General features: G+C 36.4%; 1 protein-coding gene across 6 annotated transcripts in view; it reads right to left on the bottom strand.

Annotated features, from left to right (window-relative positions):
- Window positions 1-19371, bottom strand: part of trrap (transformation/transcription domain-associated protein) — a 185959-nt gene that overhangs the window by 14977 nt on the left and 151611 nt on the right. For all 6 annotated transcript variants that reach the window (XM_087275128.1, XM_087275130.1, XM_087275129.1 and 3 more), the window contains 4 exon segments: window positions 14825-14986; window positions 10446-10536; window positions 8102-8301; window positions 7016-7277 (listed from right to left, as the gene is read on the bottom strand). In XM_087275128.1, coding sequence (XP_087131254.1) covers window positions 7016-7277; window positions 8102-8301; window positions 10446-10536; window positions 14825-14986 — 715 coding nt within the window.

The raw sequence follows: 19371 nt of genomic DNA, 5'->3' as shown, positions 1-19371 counted from the left end.
GTGGCGACTGACCATTTTCCTCCTTGTTTTCTCTGTTGTAGTTGTTTACCGCGTCGGCGTCTCCATACACGATCTTACTTCTACATCATTAAACTGCGAAGAAGTACCACAATGTCGCAAGTTTAATGACATACAAAATGGAATGCCTCAATAAATCTGATCTGCCTGCTTACATGATAGTCGTGTTATCACTTATGCAATTTATATGTGATTTATTTCCACATATGAAGGAGGCCTGAAACCGATTATGCAAATTAATAAGCAAATGTATGCATTTTATTTGTGTTTACACAGTCATAGAACCGATCTGATCTGCGTCACATATGAACCAAAAATTTGAATTGAGTCACATTTAACTGGCAGAGTAAACAGGTCCTAATACTCTATTGAGAATTAGTTGGTATGTAGATGCAATGTAACTTTTGGGCGTACTCACACTATATACAAAGTTGCCTTGAACCGGGCCGAAGCACGCTTGTCCCCACTACCGTCTTCCCCAACAGCTCGCTTAAATTACATTTGGGCCTGAGCATGCTTACGTTATCGATGATGCGCTGTTCAGTAAGCGCATTCGCTCATCAAAGTGGAGATCGCTAAGGTTAGGCCACTTATGACGCTTATAAACAATCAAAAAGTCCTTGTGCTGCAGAAATTAGGAGGTTTGCTAAAGGTGCAGCTGACATGCAGTGAGGGGTTTGCGTCTTTAATAATCTACGACAGTTTGCATTTATTAAACAGTAAGACTGATTGATAAATCCACATGAAACATTCCCGGAAAAGTCACGTTTTCAGTGAGCCCTATTCAGAGCACTCTCAAGCACTGTTCAGAGCACTTCTCAAACGATTCGGAAAACGGGCCTGGGCACGGTTCGGATAGCATAGTGTGAGTAGGCCCTTAGTCAATGAAATGTGGAGAAGGGACCATGAAATTAAAGTAATACCATTTTTTTTTTATTACAGGGCCTAAACTTTTTGACAAACCTCAATAACTACATTAATCGTATTTTCAATGTTTTTATTTTTGTTTCTCATTGCCTCACTTTCAAGAAAAAAAATCTTAGATGAATGGGTTTGTAAACTTAATTTTTTCTTCAGTTTCTTTGAATAGTGAATTAATTCATTTAATTGATTGAAAGGCAGACACTGACAGTCAATCCAGCACTCTTGTTTTCACACACATTCCCATTTTCTCTCATCCTCATAGGACTATTGACTATAAGGGCTTTTGACCATAGACACATTCTGGTCTCCCCATTACTAAAATACTATAGTTTAAAAAAGTTCAAATAGACATAGGTTACTAATTACTAATAATTGATATTTATCATTAATTACATTTCCTGCCTTTTAATTTTTTTTTGGAAACTGGTAATTGAAATTGAAGATATTTCTCCATTGAACAGTCTCCTAACGCAAGGGTTTTCTGCCACTCACACTTTAAAAACTTGCATGGAGTACGTCTCTCAAACTGTTCACTTTCATTTTCGACAAACCAGTTTTAACGAGAAAAAACATTAAGATGACCATTTTCATTCACAAGCTTGTATTTGGCAGTGAACTAAATTCAACCCCCAAGCAGATGCACACTGCGTTTTGAAAACCCAGTCCTAAAGCATGAAACCCACAACAGCCCTATGTACTTATCTATTAATTCTGTCCTCGCTGTACCAGGACATTACTGTCCTTTAAAATAATCGGATATAGAACACTTCATATTTATGCTTTATCATTTGGGTTTTATCGAATACACATATACATTATCTAATGAATGCAGAGACAAGGGGGAAAGTACAAGTATGAAGGGGTAAATCAAACCTGATTGGTCAACAGCGGACATGATCCAGCCAGATACTAAAACTGAACAATTGAAAACTGACTGTAATTCTCACTGCATTGCGTTTTAATTCACATAAAATTTTACCTCGTGACTGACACTGCTATAAATACTTGTGAACACTTGGTTTTTACTTGCATTTGGTGCATAGAAGATATTTTTTTAGGCCCTGTATACAGTATCTGGATCTATGAAATTTGCTAATTTGCGAAATAAAATTGGGCTACATTATCAGCCCAAAAATGGGCAGATCACATCTGATAAACAATTAACACATGCGGTTGGCTTGCTTGTGGCTTGATTAAAGGGTTCTTGATGAATGGTGCTTAGTGTGTGTGTCAAAATAAAGAGAGCTCTGCAGCAGAAACTCCTGAGGAAAAGGACAGAAGGATGCAGGGAATAAACGAAGAGGGCTGTGCGCTTTGCTGGTTCCCTTCTAAAACTCATTCCCAGTAGCAAAAGCAAAAAGAGAGGCTCAGGGTGCACTGGCCATGCCTCACTGCTCAGAGACAGCTGGCACTGCAACATCTGTTTTACACCCTTACAACCTTAACAGTCCTCTAAGGCCATGAATACACACACACAGGCCTCCGGATAGAGCTTCATATGAGGCAAACGAGAGCACTAGCTCCAGGATTCAAGGTTTACTGAGGTGGAGAGACTGGAGGTGGACAGGGAAGGGAAGTTTAAACATATTCTGCTCTCCTGAGCCGAGGACAGCTGAGGGGGAGTTTGTTTTAACATACGCCTCGGATCACACATGCTCTGTTTTCCTAGAGCCAGGTTTACACCGGGGGTACTGGAAGGTTACTGTCGGGCAATGTGTACAAAAAACTGGCCTCAGGAAAGAGCTGTGCCAACTTCTCCCCTACTCAGAGAGATTTTAAACAAACATCTCGAGGGGGGTGAAGGACATTTGGGATTAAAAGGTACACAGTCACAGAAAAATAAATAAATAAATACAGCATTTGATTGCTGCTTAGAAAAACAGCGGACTGATTTAAAGGAATCAAGGATGCACCAATAAGGTTTTTTTTACTGATGACAATAACGTTTTGTTTTTTGAAGAGATATAAAGGCTGATAAGTATATTTTTCTGCATGATTGCAAAAACTGAAGGGAAACAAAGCAAACAACAGTTTTTTTGTTTTAAAACCTTAACTTCAGAAAAATTTGAATTGATCTCTGAACTTTATTTATTAAATATTCTTTTCTATGGTCAATAGTGTAAGGTAATTTACTTTAAAAAAGTAATAGTTTACAAATTAAGACTACTGGAGTATTACAATTTAATAACATTACTAATTACTTCATGTAAAAAATATTCAGATTTTCAAATTCCTTTTAAAACATATAAAATATAACTATAAAAATACTAAACAAACTGCAGCTCTTTCAGTAATGTAATTTTCACTTAAAAAATTACAATGGGTTAATCACAACAGCTAGACATATTCAAAAGATAGAGAGATCTTCCAAAACATAAAATTCTCAAATTATTCACGTGTTCCAAACCTGTTTGTCTTTTTTTTAACACAAAAGAAGACATTTAGAAGAATGCTGTATACCTGTAACCATTGACATCCATAGTATGAGAATGCACTGCAGTGTTTGGTTGTTCTGTGTTTGTCTAAGGTAATTAGTTTACCTAAAAGTGTATATTTCATACAAAGTATGAAGTTGATCGGTCAGTTCTTGTCAAGTGACTTGCGGTTTTCAACTAGGTGTGCCTGGGAAATGCAAGAGCACAGAATATGCGCTCCCAATATGTGTGCACACAATATTCACTCCCGATTCTGCACAAAAATTCGAATTAGCCTGTTTAGCTTTTGGGTGCCGGTGTCCTCCTTGGTAACAAGTATTGTAATAAAACGCTTTCTGGTGAAGTGGTTGAACAAGTTGCTAGCGAGTAGCGAGAAGCAACCGCTCTTGACAGCAGCTATTTCAGCTTGCATTCTCCAGCAATTTAAAAGTGGATGGTTATTAACTGACATTGCAGCCGAAAACGTGATTTAAAAGAGGAATTTTTTTCTTCTAAAATTTATGTTTGTATTAAAAGTAACGCAATTACACTGACTTTAGTAACTGTATTGAATTACATTTTAAATTTGTGTAAGTTGATTACATTACTGCTTTCCTCAAAGATGCAATTAGAATAGTAATGCATTACACCCAAGTCCGATGGTCAACTAACTTATATATATATATATATATATATATATAAAATCTACAGCATGACAAAAAAACAATGCATAAATAAAGTAACAAACTAACCTAACATTGACCAACATAAAAATATCAGTAAAATAATAAAACTGAGATGGGCAGCATGAATGTGAATGGTTCAATCAGTGAAAAAAATGCACAATTAAAAGATGCCTTATTTTGCTATCGGCAGTTATCATTCAAAATAGTATTTATCAGCTGATATTGATATGACCACCAGCATACAATGCAAAAAAGATTGTATAAACTTCAAAGAAATGTGAAAACATAAATGAACTAGAGGAATGAGTAGAGGAAAACGGTTTGGCTGATCAATGAAAGAAAGATTTATAAAAAATGTATTTGCAGTCTAGCCTGACATGAGAAATGACAAAAACTACACACTTCCACCTTAAAGTGATTAAACTAAACAAATGAAAAACATTAAGAAAACATCATAAATTACAACTAAAATTGTGTGCACTTATTGTTTTGTTTTTGTAGTGTATGATAGGCAAGTGTAATGTTCTGTTTGCTAAGTATGTTGATTTAAAGCTATGTCACTTCTTTAGTCAACAGCACTTTTAATACAAGCACACACAGTCCTGCCCATAGTCATCTTCCCATTAAATCTAATCACATGGTTCACAGAGCCAATTATTCTCTGAGTCGGTCTGGTGAAGAGGCCTGTGGTTAACTCTCAGCTGAAGTGGTTGTGCGGAACAGAGACAAGAGCGCGTGTACGTGTAATTGTGCACAGGGGATGTGAACATTTAAGTGCACTGTGCACTTCGGCCGACACTTCTGTGAGAAGTCCACGTGTGACAGCTCAGTCTCAAAGTAGGTTTAAATGATTTTATCTGTGGTAATTAATTTAAAACTACACTTAAAGACAAATGATGCACTGATGTGTACGCTTGATGGCCATATGTGACTTCTTCTGTTTGAAACTAAGTATAGGCGCATCTGAGGTATACTACAGAGCACAGTGTTCACATGACCGCATGTCCTATACCAAGGGTGGCCAACCTTGTTCCTGGAGAGCTACCTTCCTGCAGATTTCAGTTGCTACCCATATCAAACAGACCTGAACCAATTAATTAGGACCTGAACACCATGTGATAATTACAGGCAGGTGTGTTTGATATGGGTTGCAACTGAAATCTGCAGAAAGCTGGCTCTCCAGGAACAGGGCTGACCACCCCTGTCCTATACTGACACTGAGGAGAAACTGTTGATTAATGGCATTATTTTGGTTTTATATGCACACAAATGTATTCCTCTAGCTTCATAATATTTTTATTGAACAACTGAAAGCATATAGACTAGTTTTGAGGAGTCTAGATTTTTGGTACTTTTCTAGACTTTGAATGAGCTAGGCCCATTGCTTAAAACTGTGTAAGAGTTTCTGTGTATGAGAGAGCTCTCAGATTTCATCTAGAATATCTTAATTTGTACTCCAGAGATGAATGCATTTCTCAGGGGTTTGGACCAACATGAGGCAGAGTAAATAAAAGCACAAAAATCAACAAAACCTGAGGCGTAATTTCTAATAAAACAATTAAATAACATATCCCCCAAACTTTTTTTCTTTTTTTTTTGAGATCCGTAGTTTTATGATTTCTAAAACAGTAGACTTTCAGACTTTACCTACAGAAACATTACTTGACACCATTTTAAAAACCAACCCAGTTCTTAAAGGTAATATAGGTGTGATTTACTCTATTTTCTCACAAAATCTAATTTCAGTTAGTCGAAACAACAATGGGAAAGTGAACTTGAGTAGATTCTCTCCGCGGAAATTCGGCAAGACATTATAAATAAGATTCACTCAACTTCAATTTGTTTGCGACATACAACTGTTCAGTTTAAAGGGGTCCATCGCCTACATTGGACAAAAGCAAAATTAGCTAAATTTTCACCAATTATAAATCCCTTATGTAATAGATGTGAATTACAGATAGCTAATCACACACACATTTTGATCATGTTCTAAAATTACAAAGTTCTGGCAATTAAAATTGAATTTCTTTTCAAATATTTTGCATGTATCAATTGACCCTTGCCCTATTTTAGGAACATTTGGTTTAATTACAGATCCCAGTTTAGACAATAATACCAAAAGTATGTTTTTTAATAACATACAATAACATTATCAACATTAATAACTAGACATCTTATACAGCTCAAATGGAAGTACAAATTTCCTCCAACTTTTAATCATTGGATTAGGGATCTTATGTACCATCTTATACTGGAGAAGATTTGGTACTCCACCAAAAATTTGCAGTCAAAACTTTTATCTAGTTTTGCAGCCAGTGCTGACATAAATAGAGCAAATGGATGCAAACTTAATAATTGCAGCCTGACCACTGTTTAATTATTTCTCATATTTTTTCCTTTTCCTCAATTTTATTTAATTTTCATTTCTATTAAAATTATTCTATTTCTTTATTGTATATTTGCTAAGCCTATTGTGACTCATTGTGTGAGTATATATGTACGATAAATGAGTGAACATATAAGGAAACTTTTATCTACTTGTATTGTATGTATGTATGTATCATGACATGATGTAAAACAGATAAAAATGTGCATAATATATTGTATGGAAATGGTGCAGTGGGGAGGAGGCCTCTTTTGGAGCAAAGACAATTTGTCTCTGTTTTTAACATATTTTTGAAGTTGTTGTTTTATTGACCAAAATATTAATTAAAAGATCTGAAAAAAGAACAATTAAATAACAAATGTGCGTAAAATAACAGATTTCTTGACAAAAAAAGTATTAAATTAAATCTCTACAGTTTTTATGCTCCCTGATGTACTAGGTTTTACAGTGCTTCAGGAACATCCTGTCTGAAAATTCCCAACCTACATCCTCATAGTTAAACAGGGTTACATTAAGTTTCATTTCATAAATGACAACGTAAAAATGGCCCTTTGCTAAAAGATGAAGTAAAATGTGTGTGTTCTGACCTGTTGTAAACTGGCCCTTCATCTTCTGGAACACTGGGTCTTGAGCGGTGGCTTGAGCTCGGCGGGCCAGGGACTCCGAGGCGGCACTGGAGAACATGGTGGACACATTAGAGACATTCTCCAGGCCTACGCCGAATGTGCTGACCAGCTTTTTCACAAAGTTGAGTGTATGTGGAGTGATTTTAGCATCGGATACAGCTCCACTTTTTTCAAACGCCACCGAGTAACATTTAGCCAAACCCTGCTGGAGCTGCCGTAGAACCTGCAATAAAGAAACGAGGAAAAGATGAGACACCAAGAGACAAGGATGAATAGTTAACCAGTCTTTATCAATTTACCATGAAGGATAACACCATTCCCACACATTCAATCCAATTTTCATTTTGATAATGCTAGAAATCCTTCAGAGGCAGAGATGTTCACCAGAGAGATCAGTAAAAGCCCGCCTCTACCAGCTTCAGCAGCAGAGATTAAGCTTAGGCTTCAAATGAAGAAGATCGCCATTAACAGACTAATTTAGTCTGCGACTACACTTCATCAATGTCTGCAAAATTAAACCCACGTTTTCCTTCACTGAGCTCTCTCAATGCCAATTTCTTTCATCCTCCAGTTCTCCTTGCTAAACTTTCTTCTCTTGCCCTTTCCCGTCCTCTTCTTCTGCTGTTTCTCGCCAAAGTGTCCCACAGGAGCGGTGCTCTTGCGTCCCTGTCCAGTCTCGAAACATCACCCCTGTCACAGCAATCCAATCTCCCCACGTTCAGCTTACACTCCCCCTCCCCTCACCCATCAATCATGAAGAGCCCCTCGCCAAAGCCCGATTAGCACTGGAGCGCCAATGTCCACCTGCACCGCAAAACCACTTTTCAGCCTCACTGAGCCCCAATCGTTCCCCTCTGTCAGCTTTCATCTGGTCAGGCGGCTCTCTGAAAACAGCTACGTGTGCGAGAGCATGCGGCGTGAGACTAAAGAATGTAAGCAAAGCGGACAGAAAACGCATTCATGTCATGTTTAACTTGTGTTCGGAGCTGATGTGCTTTAAGAGGAAACCGGTTGCTTCTGGAATACAAAAACTTTAAAACCGCTCACCTCCTCGTGCCAGTTCTCCCTGAACCAGACCATCTGGTCAACAATGCCCTCCAGAGAGGAGAGCAGGGTGGGATGAAGCTCGCGCTGCATGTGCATGATCCGACTGCAGCGCCACATGGGAGCCGTGGCACGAATGGGACCCGGGTCAGATGCGGAGTGCGTCTGGGCAGCTGCCGAACTGGGCTGTTGCTGACCGGAGTCTGAGGAAAAAGATAGAAACAAAGGTTCATCAAGGGAAGAAGTTGAGTTCTTTATAGGGCTGTGCGAAAAAGAGTAATGCAATCATTATTGTGACTTGAAAAGTTGTCAATTGCAAATAGTGATATAAACATATCCTCTATGTCAGCGGTGCCCAAACTATTTCTTATGAACAGCCAAAAAATCACACTTGATTAAGGGTTGTGGGCCGAATGTAACTATAGTAGCCATGGTTCATTTCCCAATATATTAAATAACATTTAAAAATAACTAGAATACATTGCTTTATGTTAACAGCATCATTTCATAATGAACATATTACAGTAAAAACTAAAACAATGTCATTTACGACTGAATGAAGTTACACTATTTTGCCTTGATTCGCTCACCGCTGTCTTCTGCATAGTTCTCTTTCCATCGAGTGACATTAATTACATTTTTAAAATCTGATTTATTTACAATATTTAATTAGAACACTATTTCAGTTTGCTTTTATTGTAGTCCAGCAAAAAATAAACGAAAAAAGATTGCAACAAATTAGAAATGACCTGTTTTAAAGGTATTCGCCTCATCCCTCTCTATCCTTCTTACTCACTTTTCAGATGGAATGGTGGGCAAAATTAAAGGTTACAATGGGCCAACTTTGGGCATCTCTGTATAATAAAGTCCTCTTTAAATCAGAAAACTGAATGAGCACACTCGCGATCTGCCCAATCGAAATAGCTCAAATCGCACATACCGCTCACCATTAAATAGCAAACAAATATCATTGTAAAGTAATAAGTAAAACTAGGCATAGAAGTGCCTTTTTTATGTAGAATGACAAAGTCTCGCACAACTAACTGATCTGTATCTATAAAATGGTTACTGACAGTTTTGGTAATACTTGAAATCTTATTTTCAAAACAATTATCACATATATAGAGCTTATATCTTTTAAAAAATAAAAATAAAGTAAAAATAAGCACACGGGCTTCAAAGGTGCAGTAGGTGATCTGCCTAAAATTTATGAAACACAATCCCTTCCCTGCCCTCCAAAGTCACGCCTCCTGAAATCATGAACGCACACATTATAGATGACTGAGAGCCACTAGATCTGGGGTCACCAATCTCGATCCTGGAGGGCCAGTGTCCCTGCAGGGTTTAGCTCCAACTTGCTTTAACACACCTGCCTGGATGTTTTAAGTATACCTAGTAAGTATCATAGTACCATAACTAGCTTGTTCAGGTGTGTTTGATTAGAGTTGGAGCTAAAATCTGCAGGACACTGGCCCTCCAGGAACAAGTTTGGTGACCACTGCACTAGATCATGTCATTCGGCAGTTAGAAAAGCAAAACTTGTCTTAATGTGCAATATTTCATGTATACATAGATCGCTGATCTCACTCCCTCATGTACTTTGTCCTAAAGCCACTACTGTATGTTTAGTGGTTGGCCGGCAGGTGCAGGAATTCCACTTATTAATAAGCCATGCTCAAATGCTATTAAGCCATACTTATAGGCTATTTCATATCGAATAAACCGAGCAGCATGTTAAACAATATATGGAGCGTGTCAAAGGTTGTCATTGTTCAAAAATTAACCAATGTGATGTGAATATAAAACCAACTTATATATATATAACCCATTTGTAAAACAACAAAATCTACACAAGCTTTGCACGACTAAAAGAGTTTTAAAACATAACATTACTTTCTAAAAGAAATACTTCAGCCATGGTGTCATCGTTCCTCCTGCGTGAATATGACTCAAAGATTCAACAATATTCAGAATTTTAAAAAGTTTTGATTGATCATTTGTTTTTACTGCTTTCTCTCTCGTGTGCATGTAAACACAGCAAGCGTGTACACATTTACTTTAATCATTACTATTGGAATGAGAAAAGATTTTCAACCAGCACAACAAAAATGAAAGTGACCTAATGCACCTTTAATGCATATAAAATATATAATTACACACTGTATATAGAATACATTTACACAGACATTTAATGAATACTTATAAATAGACAGTTAACCTTTTATTGAAATGAACTGAGAATATTGAGTCAAAATTGCATTATCAGACAGAAAAATCGCACAGCCCTGCTTTTGTGGGACTTTTTATTGTTTAGTTGAGAATGTTCTGAAAAAGACTGTAGCCGTACCACTCTTGTAGCGCTCCCTCTGCTCGATTTTCAGCGTCAGGTACAGGGTTCGGATGGGAAAGTACACCGCTTGAGGGTAGACACGTCCCACCTAAAAGAAACAGTGGCAGATTACATTTCAGATCGTCCCTGTGGGCTCGGGTCAGAGAGAAAGAGAGAAACGTTGTGCTGACATGTTTTGAAACTTCTCTGTGATAGCGCAGGCTTTTGAAAATGAAACCGTAGGGGGAAAGCAATGAGATGGACAAACATCAAGGGCAGATTAAAACCATGGCTCACTATGACACTCGCTAAAAGCTTGTCAAGACTGAATGTTCACTTTCTCTCTTTTGGAGATTTGCTGTGTCCTTGAACAGCATCACACAGAGCAGGTTCAGGCTGTTTAATCCTACAGCCCAAAAGCGTACTTATCATAACCAACATCACTGGTACACGGGCAGCAAAAACTGTTTTTTTCCCCAAGTGTTTTATTTTCATTTAAAAAATTTATTGTTTTTTGTTTACTTTTTATTTATGTTTTACATTGTACACAAAATTTGATAACAGCGACTTGATTTAGAATTAAGTGAGGAGCCTACATATACAGTAAATGAATATATACCACACAAAGTGCAATATGTGTACTTTTTTCACTTATTATAATGCATCTTTTTAAAAAAAAAAACAAACGGAAAAGAAGAACTGCTTTTATTCCAGCCAAACTAAAAGAATTAGGTCTTTCTTCAGAACAAAAAATATTAAAATAAATACTGTGAAAACGTCCTTGCTCCGATAAGACTGATCTATACTTTTGCCTGGTGCTACATTGCGGACCTGACGAAACGCACAAGGCTTTTATACTTGATGTGTTTGTCGTTCTGATATTAACAGGAAGCGGTCAAAAGAGACCGACCATAAAATCAGACAGATAAACATAAAAGTAGGTAATTTCCAGAACTACATCATATCATTAATATCATTCAAGATTTTTAAACTAATTATTCTAAATATTTTCATAAATTATTTTAATGACTATAAAGATTTTTTTAATTCAAACTTTGATGCATCACTTGCTTTTTTCTTATCTCGGACAGTTCTACCTATTAAAATTTATTAAAATATGCACGACAACAGAAAATGGGTTGCTTAGCAATTTTTTTATTATGGGAAGATTAAAAGCACAAGAAAAGCACACTTAATACTAACCGTTTTTTTTTTTTTTTATGTATTTAGCCCACTCCACAATTCACACATTACTTTCTGGCTTTGTGTCCTACTTATATGCTAAAAAGGCAATAATGGTTCAACATTGCTGATCATTGTCACCAATAAAGCCGAAAAACAGGGCATTAGTATATTGTAAACCGATAAACTGTTATCAAAGAAATAATTTGTTAATTCGTTTTAGCGTTCTAACTATTAAATAGTTTTAAATTCAAAATTGTAACATACACATTAGGGTAAAACCTATGAAAGGTGGGAAACATGCTCTGTAACTGTGTATTAAAACCACCTGGGTCTAACTTTTGCCCTGGCCTCTTTTTTGGTTTTAACAATGTTATCCCTCAACTTAAAAAAAAGTACAAAAACTTTTCCCACTGTTGCAATATCTAGCCAAGATTTATTGTTCATCTGGTTATCCCTATGATCACGCATGGACTCAAATAAAATGCGGCGCCGTGAACTGTTCACTGGAGTCTCAAAAAATTTAATGCGCTCTGCAAGCTGAAATCATGTTGCGGGCACCCACAGTGAACCTCCACAAACACAGTGATGACATCACAGTCTCAAGAAAACTAGTATAAACCAGCCTCTAAACAGCACTTGGTAAATATTTGAAAAAGTATTACAATTTCAGAGGAGGACTAATAGTTTTGCTTTCAACAAGTATTATACAAAATATTTACAAATACATACACAATTAACACCTGTAGTTACACTACTCTCCCTGCATGTACATTTACCTTAGCAGTCCCGTTTCACATCTTTTATTTTAAAAAGCCATCCTACAGCCTTAATTCTTTAAATCGATCAAACACAGCAATGTCCCACATAACTAAACCCACACAAAATCTGTCCACACAGAAATCCACAGATTTTTTAACCCGTCATCAAGTCTGTTTATTGATAAATGTGTAAAAATATATGTATTCAGTTTTATATATTAGTTTCAGTAATATTGTTGACTAGTATGCAAATCTTCATATGAATCAAGTTATATTGTTTGTCTTTTAGATGTATCATATAAGATACTTGCTTCGTTAAATTAAGTTAAATTTAAGACTTTTAAAGACATTTTAAGACACTATGAATTACATTTTAGATTTATACAGGGCTAAATGCAAAGAAGTTTTTTTTTCTTGAATATCCCAGTTAGAGAAAATTTTCACTTGCTCAATCAAAAAACTATTCAAATTTAATGCAGTTAACAATACAATAATAAGAATAATAATTTAGTTTGAATTTTTTAATTAAGTTTCAAATACATTCATACACAAACCCTACAACCCTTTCCAAAAATAGAACAAAAGAAAGCTGTCAATTACTTCAGTTTACAATGATAATAATTATAATTTAATAATAAAAATATATAGGTCAGGTCAGTATCCTCAGCAGTAAATAATTGGAGAACTTTGAAACAAACGTTACTGTAAGGAAAAACGCTGTTGTAAATAAAAAGTGAAACGTTTTATTGAAAATGGGATTGTTGGTGATTGTATGGGTGTTAATGGCCAGATTGAGTAGCTATACATGAACAAAGGAAAATTAAGACCTGTTAAAAAAAGATTAAAGATTACAACACAATATTTTAGCAAATTTAAGACTTTTTCAGGCCTAAAATTTTGCTTTTGAGGTTTGAGACTTTAAGACCTCGAAGATATCCTGTTACCAAACAAATAGATCTTATTAGATTTGCAATGCAAAACTTAAAAACATGTCAGAGCAAGTTTTTAGTTTGTGTACTCTAAGAATCATTCCAAATAAATTCCATATAGATAATTATACAAAATTCTGTGCAGAAATAGCCAAAGATATTAGCATATTCTGTCAGGCCCTGCTCATAACCCAATCTTTGAATCAGTTTATTGTTAAGTAATAGTTCCCTAAAACATGCTTATCAACTTGCTCCTCTTCTCTCCCTCCTCTGGCACTGTGATACTCGTTAGGGGTGTGAATGTTGTCCGCATGAGTGTGAAGGGGGCGGTGAAGACAAATATGGAGGCGGCAGACACAGCGCTGTTTCTAGAAGCGCCCGCAGCCCCTCTTAGGTCTCTCAACTCCAGCAGCCCATTAGACTGGAAACACGATCTTCGTCAGAAAGCAGCCTGGCCTTTAGGTGTAAAGAGACACCTCGGAGTCCAGATGGGCTTTTACATCAAAACAGCCTTCTGTTAAGAGCTTGTTAAGTATCGCATTAAAAATGAACGAGGGGAAGAGATCGCGCCTAAAATTGAAAAAGCCTCATCATATTTTGGGGTGTGTGCGCAGGCATGTGACGGCTTGTCTGTGTGCATAAAGGTGTTAAGTTTTCCCTCGCTTTGGTTTCATCTCGAGGCACCCCGCAGCTCACCTTCATCAATATTTCACCAAACGTTTTTTAAAACATCCCGCCAACTGGAGCACAGCTAAATAATTCACAACATGAGATAAAGGTGCTTCGTTCGCCTGAGATTCCAAAACTTGAAAATCAAAAGAGGTTTTACAAAACGTCTACCCTTTGCTCGTCATCGGCGCCTTCGATCAGACCCAGAGATCCTTCAACAAGGAGACTTGTCATCCCTAAAGCAGCCTTGACAAGTCCATTAATTGAGATTATGGCGTGCAAACATATCCATTTCATTGGGTGCTTATCAGGGACTCAAGTGTACTTAATCTCAAAGTGAAGCATTTCCATTGCACGGGTGCGTCATCGCTGAAACGAAGAGATTAGAAGTCGCTGGTCTGGCATGTGTGTACGTGAGGAATGAGGTGGTCGAGCTGAATGCAAAACCAGATTGGTATGAGCATGGGATTTTTTTTAACACATGGGTTAAGTACACAGATCTCCTTTTTTTTCTCCCTCTCTGTTTAGGCCCCTGGAGCTGCTGTTTTCTCTTTGAAGTTCAGGAGCTTTTTAAATTGCTTGGAAATAATACTCCATCAAGGAGGGCAAATTAGCCTGGTGTTTAATTGGCAGTTCTGTTCCCTCAGTTGGAGAGTGTTTGATATAAACCCAGTAACAATGCTTCGCATGAATGATTCAAAAGGGAGCTGGTTGAACTATGAATCTGACAAAAGGGCGATTGACAACAGGCTGTCTTTTATTGAAGACATCGGCAAAAAAAAACTCATCTTGATTAGACAGATCTATAAAGAATGAATGTGCTGCAAGGAAAAGGGAATGTAGTGAAGAATCCTACCTGACTGATGAGGTTGAGGAGGGGCTTTCCTTCTGAGCCCACCAGACATGTGAGGAGCTGTGGGATCCAGGCCAGCCACTGGATAGGAGGCACTCCAATGCAGTACTTGTCCACAGCATCAGCCAAGGTGTTCTTATCATCAAAACTCAACAGCCACAGCACCTGAGGATGACAGACAATCATTTTCAAATGTACGTTTATCTTTAAAATATCAAAATGCTACAAACACTAGGTAAAAATCTGTTTATTGTCACATTAATATTTTATTATTTTAATTAACTCTTCTGAGTCCTTGGGGAGTCTTTTTACATTTTGGTATTGGTCAATTCTAATATTTCACCCTTTTTTCCCTTCCTTAATATAGTTAACATAGGGTACAAAAAACATTCACACACATGACTTAAAGGACAAAAAAGTCCTATGAAATCCATTAAAAACAATACAAATGCAATAAAACAAAACTTTTTTTAAATATTTATTTGTATATATATATATATATATATATATATATATATATATATATATATATATATATATATATATATATATATATATATATACTTTTGCCCTCCATGGACCTTCTATGTACTTTTTTAACCCCTTAAACTGTTTTCTCTTTTTTTAGACTTGAAAATGATATGTTCAACCTAAATGATAGCCAATCTTCAATGCTTTGGTGCACATATTTAAGATTGGTCTCATTTTTTTTTTTTTTTAAATCTGATTACAGCAAAAAGTTAGATAAAAAAGGGATATGTCTGTTTATATTTATGAAAATAAGGAAACATTAAATGTATATGTTACTATAATGCATAAAATATTTCAGAAAAAAATATTTCAACCTAAAATGAACAGAAAATTAAAGCTAAATGTCTGCGGAAAAAAACAACAACTATATTTCAAATCTCAAAAAATGAGCTCAGAGAGATTTTGTATTGAAGGAATATAAACTGTATTATTATTTTTGTAAGTATGTGTTTTCATACTGTTGACAATATTTGTAAATTTAGCCTCTAGAAAACATCAAGAAATTGTACATGTGGATTGCTGTAGCAAAGTAATGATTTAAGATTCTTGCAAATTAATAAATAGGTTTTACTCAGTAATATCAAAAATCACTCACTAGGTATGGAAGCTATATATTTCTTTGACCTTTCTTAGTATTAGACTTTTCCAACTATATAGATTGTCATTATTAGCAAATGATGTCAACTTAATTGTCTTGTTGGTGAGACGGTAACAGTTAAGAGCTTAAATTGACTAACAAGGTTAAAAAAAATATCCTTACATATAAATAGTCTATATATCATCCATGGATGCAATAATTTATTTCAGTTTTGGGTTAGACAATATCAACATCATTGAAACTATAACAAAACATAGATTAATATAGAGAGGCACCAATTGCAATTTTCATGGCTGATTCCAAATTCACTTCTAACAACTGTATTTTACAGCATATACACACAAAATTATAAGTTTAATCCATTTTTCATAACAAAAAACAATTAATTTCTTTACATTAAATAATTTTTATATGATTAAAAAGTTACAAATATTCATGATTAAGATAAAAAAAACAGCTCCCCTCAAACTGCAACAACACTAACGATTGAAGTTAATAGTTCTTATTTGATTTATTTAACAAAGAAACACATATGATAATGACATATGTTTTGATTTAAATTTGTATGTTCAAATATATACTAATTTTTCAGATTTTTAAATCTTCTATATTTTTATCTTCAGTGTACTTTTGTTTTAAAATTGACTAACAAGGCTAAACAGTTTATATACATATAAAAATCGCATACACCATCCATGTCGTCCAGCATTCAAAGCAGCAATCATTTATTTAAATAACTTTCTTACATGCTCACTCAAATGCAAAATCGTTTTCTCCTTGTATATCTGTGCACAGTACTTCTCATATAAACACACACCAGTGAAGAAAATTTGAAGAGTCAAGTGTCCTTCAAGTCAAACTTAACTCAAACATTCAAAAACAGTGGGTTTAGCTGAAACCTTCATCAAGCCATGTGACTGCATAGGTAACACTTTCATTTTAAAGTAAATCTGTGTCAGCGATTGAAGATGAGGCCATCAGCTCCATGAAATAGCTACTCAAGGATTTAATGGCTTGTAAAATCATCCCAACAGCCTTTTTCCCACCATCAGCTGCTGCCTGTCCCCGCTATTGTTGGTGTGGCTCTGGTACAGGCGCTGGAGGCCTGATGGAGACATTAAATGCTGGACGGGCCAGACCACACGGCTTACGGATAATTACTGATAATCAGCAAGCAGCTACTCTCATTAATCACGTGTAAACTACGCCACCGTTTCGAAAGCTTCAGTGGCCAGCAGCACTCCAGACACGAGCTAAAGTGTTCAAAACCAAGACGGGAGGGGGGGCGGAGGAAGAGCTAAATGGAGCTGTTTGATCTAGTGTACAGTACTCGACAGAGAGCAGACCGCCATGTATATAGTAGCCATACAAAGCCTATCATCAGGTCTAATAATATAATTACATCCATCATTGGAGGTTCATCGGTCTGAATGGGGGGCATCTCGTCGTTGCAGCTGCATTAATTCAGAAATGGCGTGTGGTGATGGATATGCCTCCCCATTAAACAAAGCCATCAAAGCAGAATGGGTTTACTGGACCACAAATGAGCGGCAAGTTTGCCTGTGCATTATGGTAAATGGGTTTAATGGTAAAACTAATTACAGGCTTGTCAAAAATAAGATGGTATCCCATTATGACATGCTCTGTGCATCTCTGCCAACCATGTTTGCCTGTTTTTGACAAGTAAATCACTAAGCACATGTTGTTGTCTAGATTACACTGTATGATACTGTAAGCCATTGATCAGAAGGTCTTGCTTTCCTCTGATCAGGAATTATGCAAATGCTCATTGGATGTTTTATTGCTTTATACTGCTGTCTCGGGTTTGTGTTACAGGTTACCAACATTATCAAAAATTATAACTAAACATGTTTAATATAGAGATGTACTGATTGCAATTTTCTTGGCTGAATTAAAATTCAGAATTTGACCTGCAGATACAAATTTTTGCTGCTTCCGATTGTCTTTCGAAAAACTGTTATAGCAAATACAAAGAAAATTATATGATTATTCATGTTTTCAAAATAAAAAATTATAAAAAATAAATAAAAATAAATGTGCACCTCAAATCTCCTGTTTCCACCAAATTTGTTCGTCGGGAGCTCTACAATAGATGGCCAATATACATGGCTAGGCTGCTATGACCAAACATTTGCTCACATGTGCCAATGCGTAAAGTTGATTTAAATGTTGCCAACACCAAAATTCTTTGGCTTTGGACAATGTGAAACCTGTATTCTTCTATGATAAGTCCACGTTCACTGTCAAAAGAAGCGTAAAACCCAGACTTGCATGACCAGAGTGAAGCATAGGGGTGGATCAGTAATGGTTTGAGCTGCAAAATCATGGCATTCCATAGGCCGTCACTGTCAAGGACCACCAAATTAGTCTGGAGTACCATGTGCACCCCATGGTTTAAACATTGTATCCTGAAGGTGGTTCCATGTATGAGGATGATAATGCACTAAAACTAGTGCTCCCCACACATAGACTTAACTTGGGCTGGCCGCCCAGGTATAATAACGGCCGCTTAAGTATATTTGGTGACGTTTATTTTTTATTATTATCCTCCTTTCACACTATTTTTGCATCTGCCCAATAGCCAAACATCCGATCGATTAACTAGTGGAAGATCTCCTCTCACCCAACACGTTTCCCACTTATTGCCATGTGTGCACAAGAACTGTCAATCTCAAGTGCTCTGCAGAGACCTGTGGTTTTCTTTTTTTATGTTTTTACGTTTTATTTTAGTCTTAAAAAATTTCAAACCACTAACAATGTTTATTTAATTAATTTAAATACTGTTAAAAATCACTTTCTTTGTCACCATGTGTTGTGGGTAAAAGGTGTGTTTCAATCCGGCTACATCGGCAAGTATATTTCAAACCTGTGGGAAGCACTGAATACACACAGCAAGCTTGGTGACAAAGTGGTTTGATGAACATGAAAGTGAAATTAAACATCTTCCATGGCCAGCACAGTCACCAGGTCTAAATATTATTGAGCCAGTTACAAGAGAGTCAGGAAACGGTTTCCTCCACTTGCACCACAAAGTCACCTGGCCACTATTCTGCAAGAAGAATGGCTCAAATTCCCTCTGGCCACTGTGCAGGACTTTTATCTGTCATTTTCAAATTGACAAATTGTTGCTGTAATGGCCACAAAAGGAGGCCCTACACCATACGAATGAATTATTGTGGCCTAAAACCAGGCGTTTCAGTTTCCAGCCATTTATTATTTCACAAAAGTACAGATTACAATAAAATATGTTTGATTGATTTGTAGGTGTAGTTTTGTTATAATATTTTATAGAGACCAATTTTCAGTTTTGACTTCATACTGGTGAGGCACTTGTTGACAACTTAAAAGCGACTGATGGTCGATCCGAGAGCAGGGAAGCTATCAGTGTTGATGCTCCAGC

Source organism: Danio rerio, chromosome 12, assembly GCF_052040795.2.
Source record: "Danio rerio strain M-AB ecotype USA chromosome 12, GRCz13ab, whole genome shotgun sequence".
Taxonomy (NCBI): Eukaryota; Metazoa; Chordata; class Actinopteri; order Cypriniformes; family Danionidae; genus Danio; species Danio rerio.
Note: the sequence above shows the minus strand (reverse complement) of the source record. Positions and strands in the feature narration are given on the sequence as shown.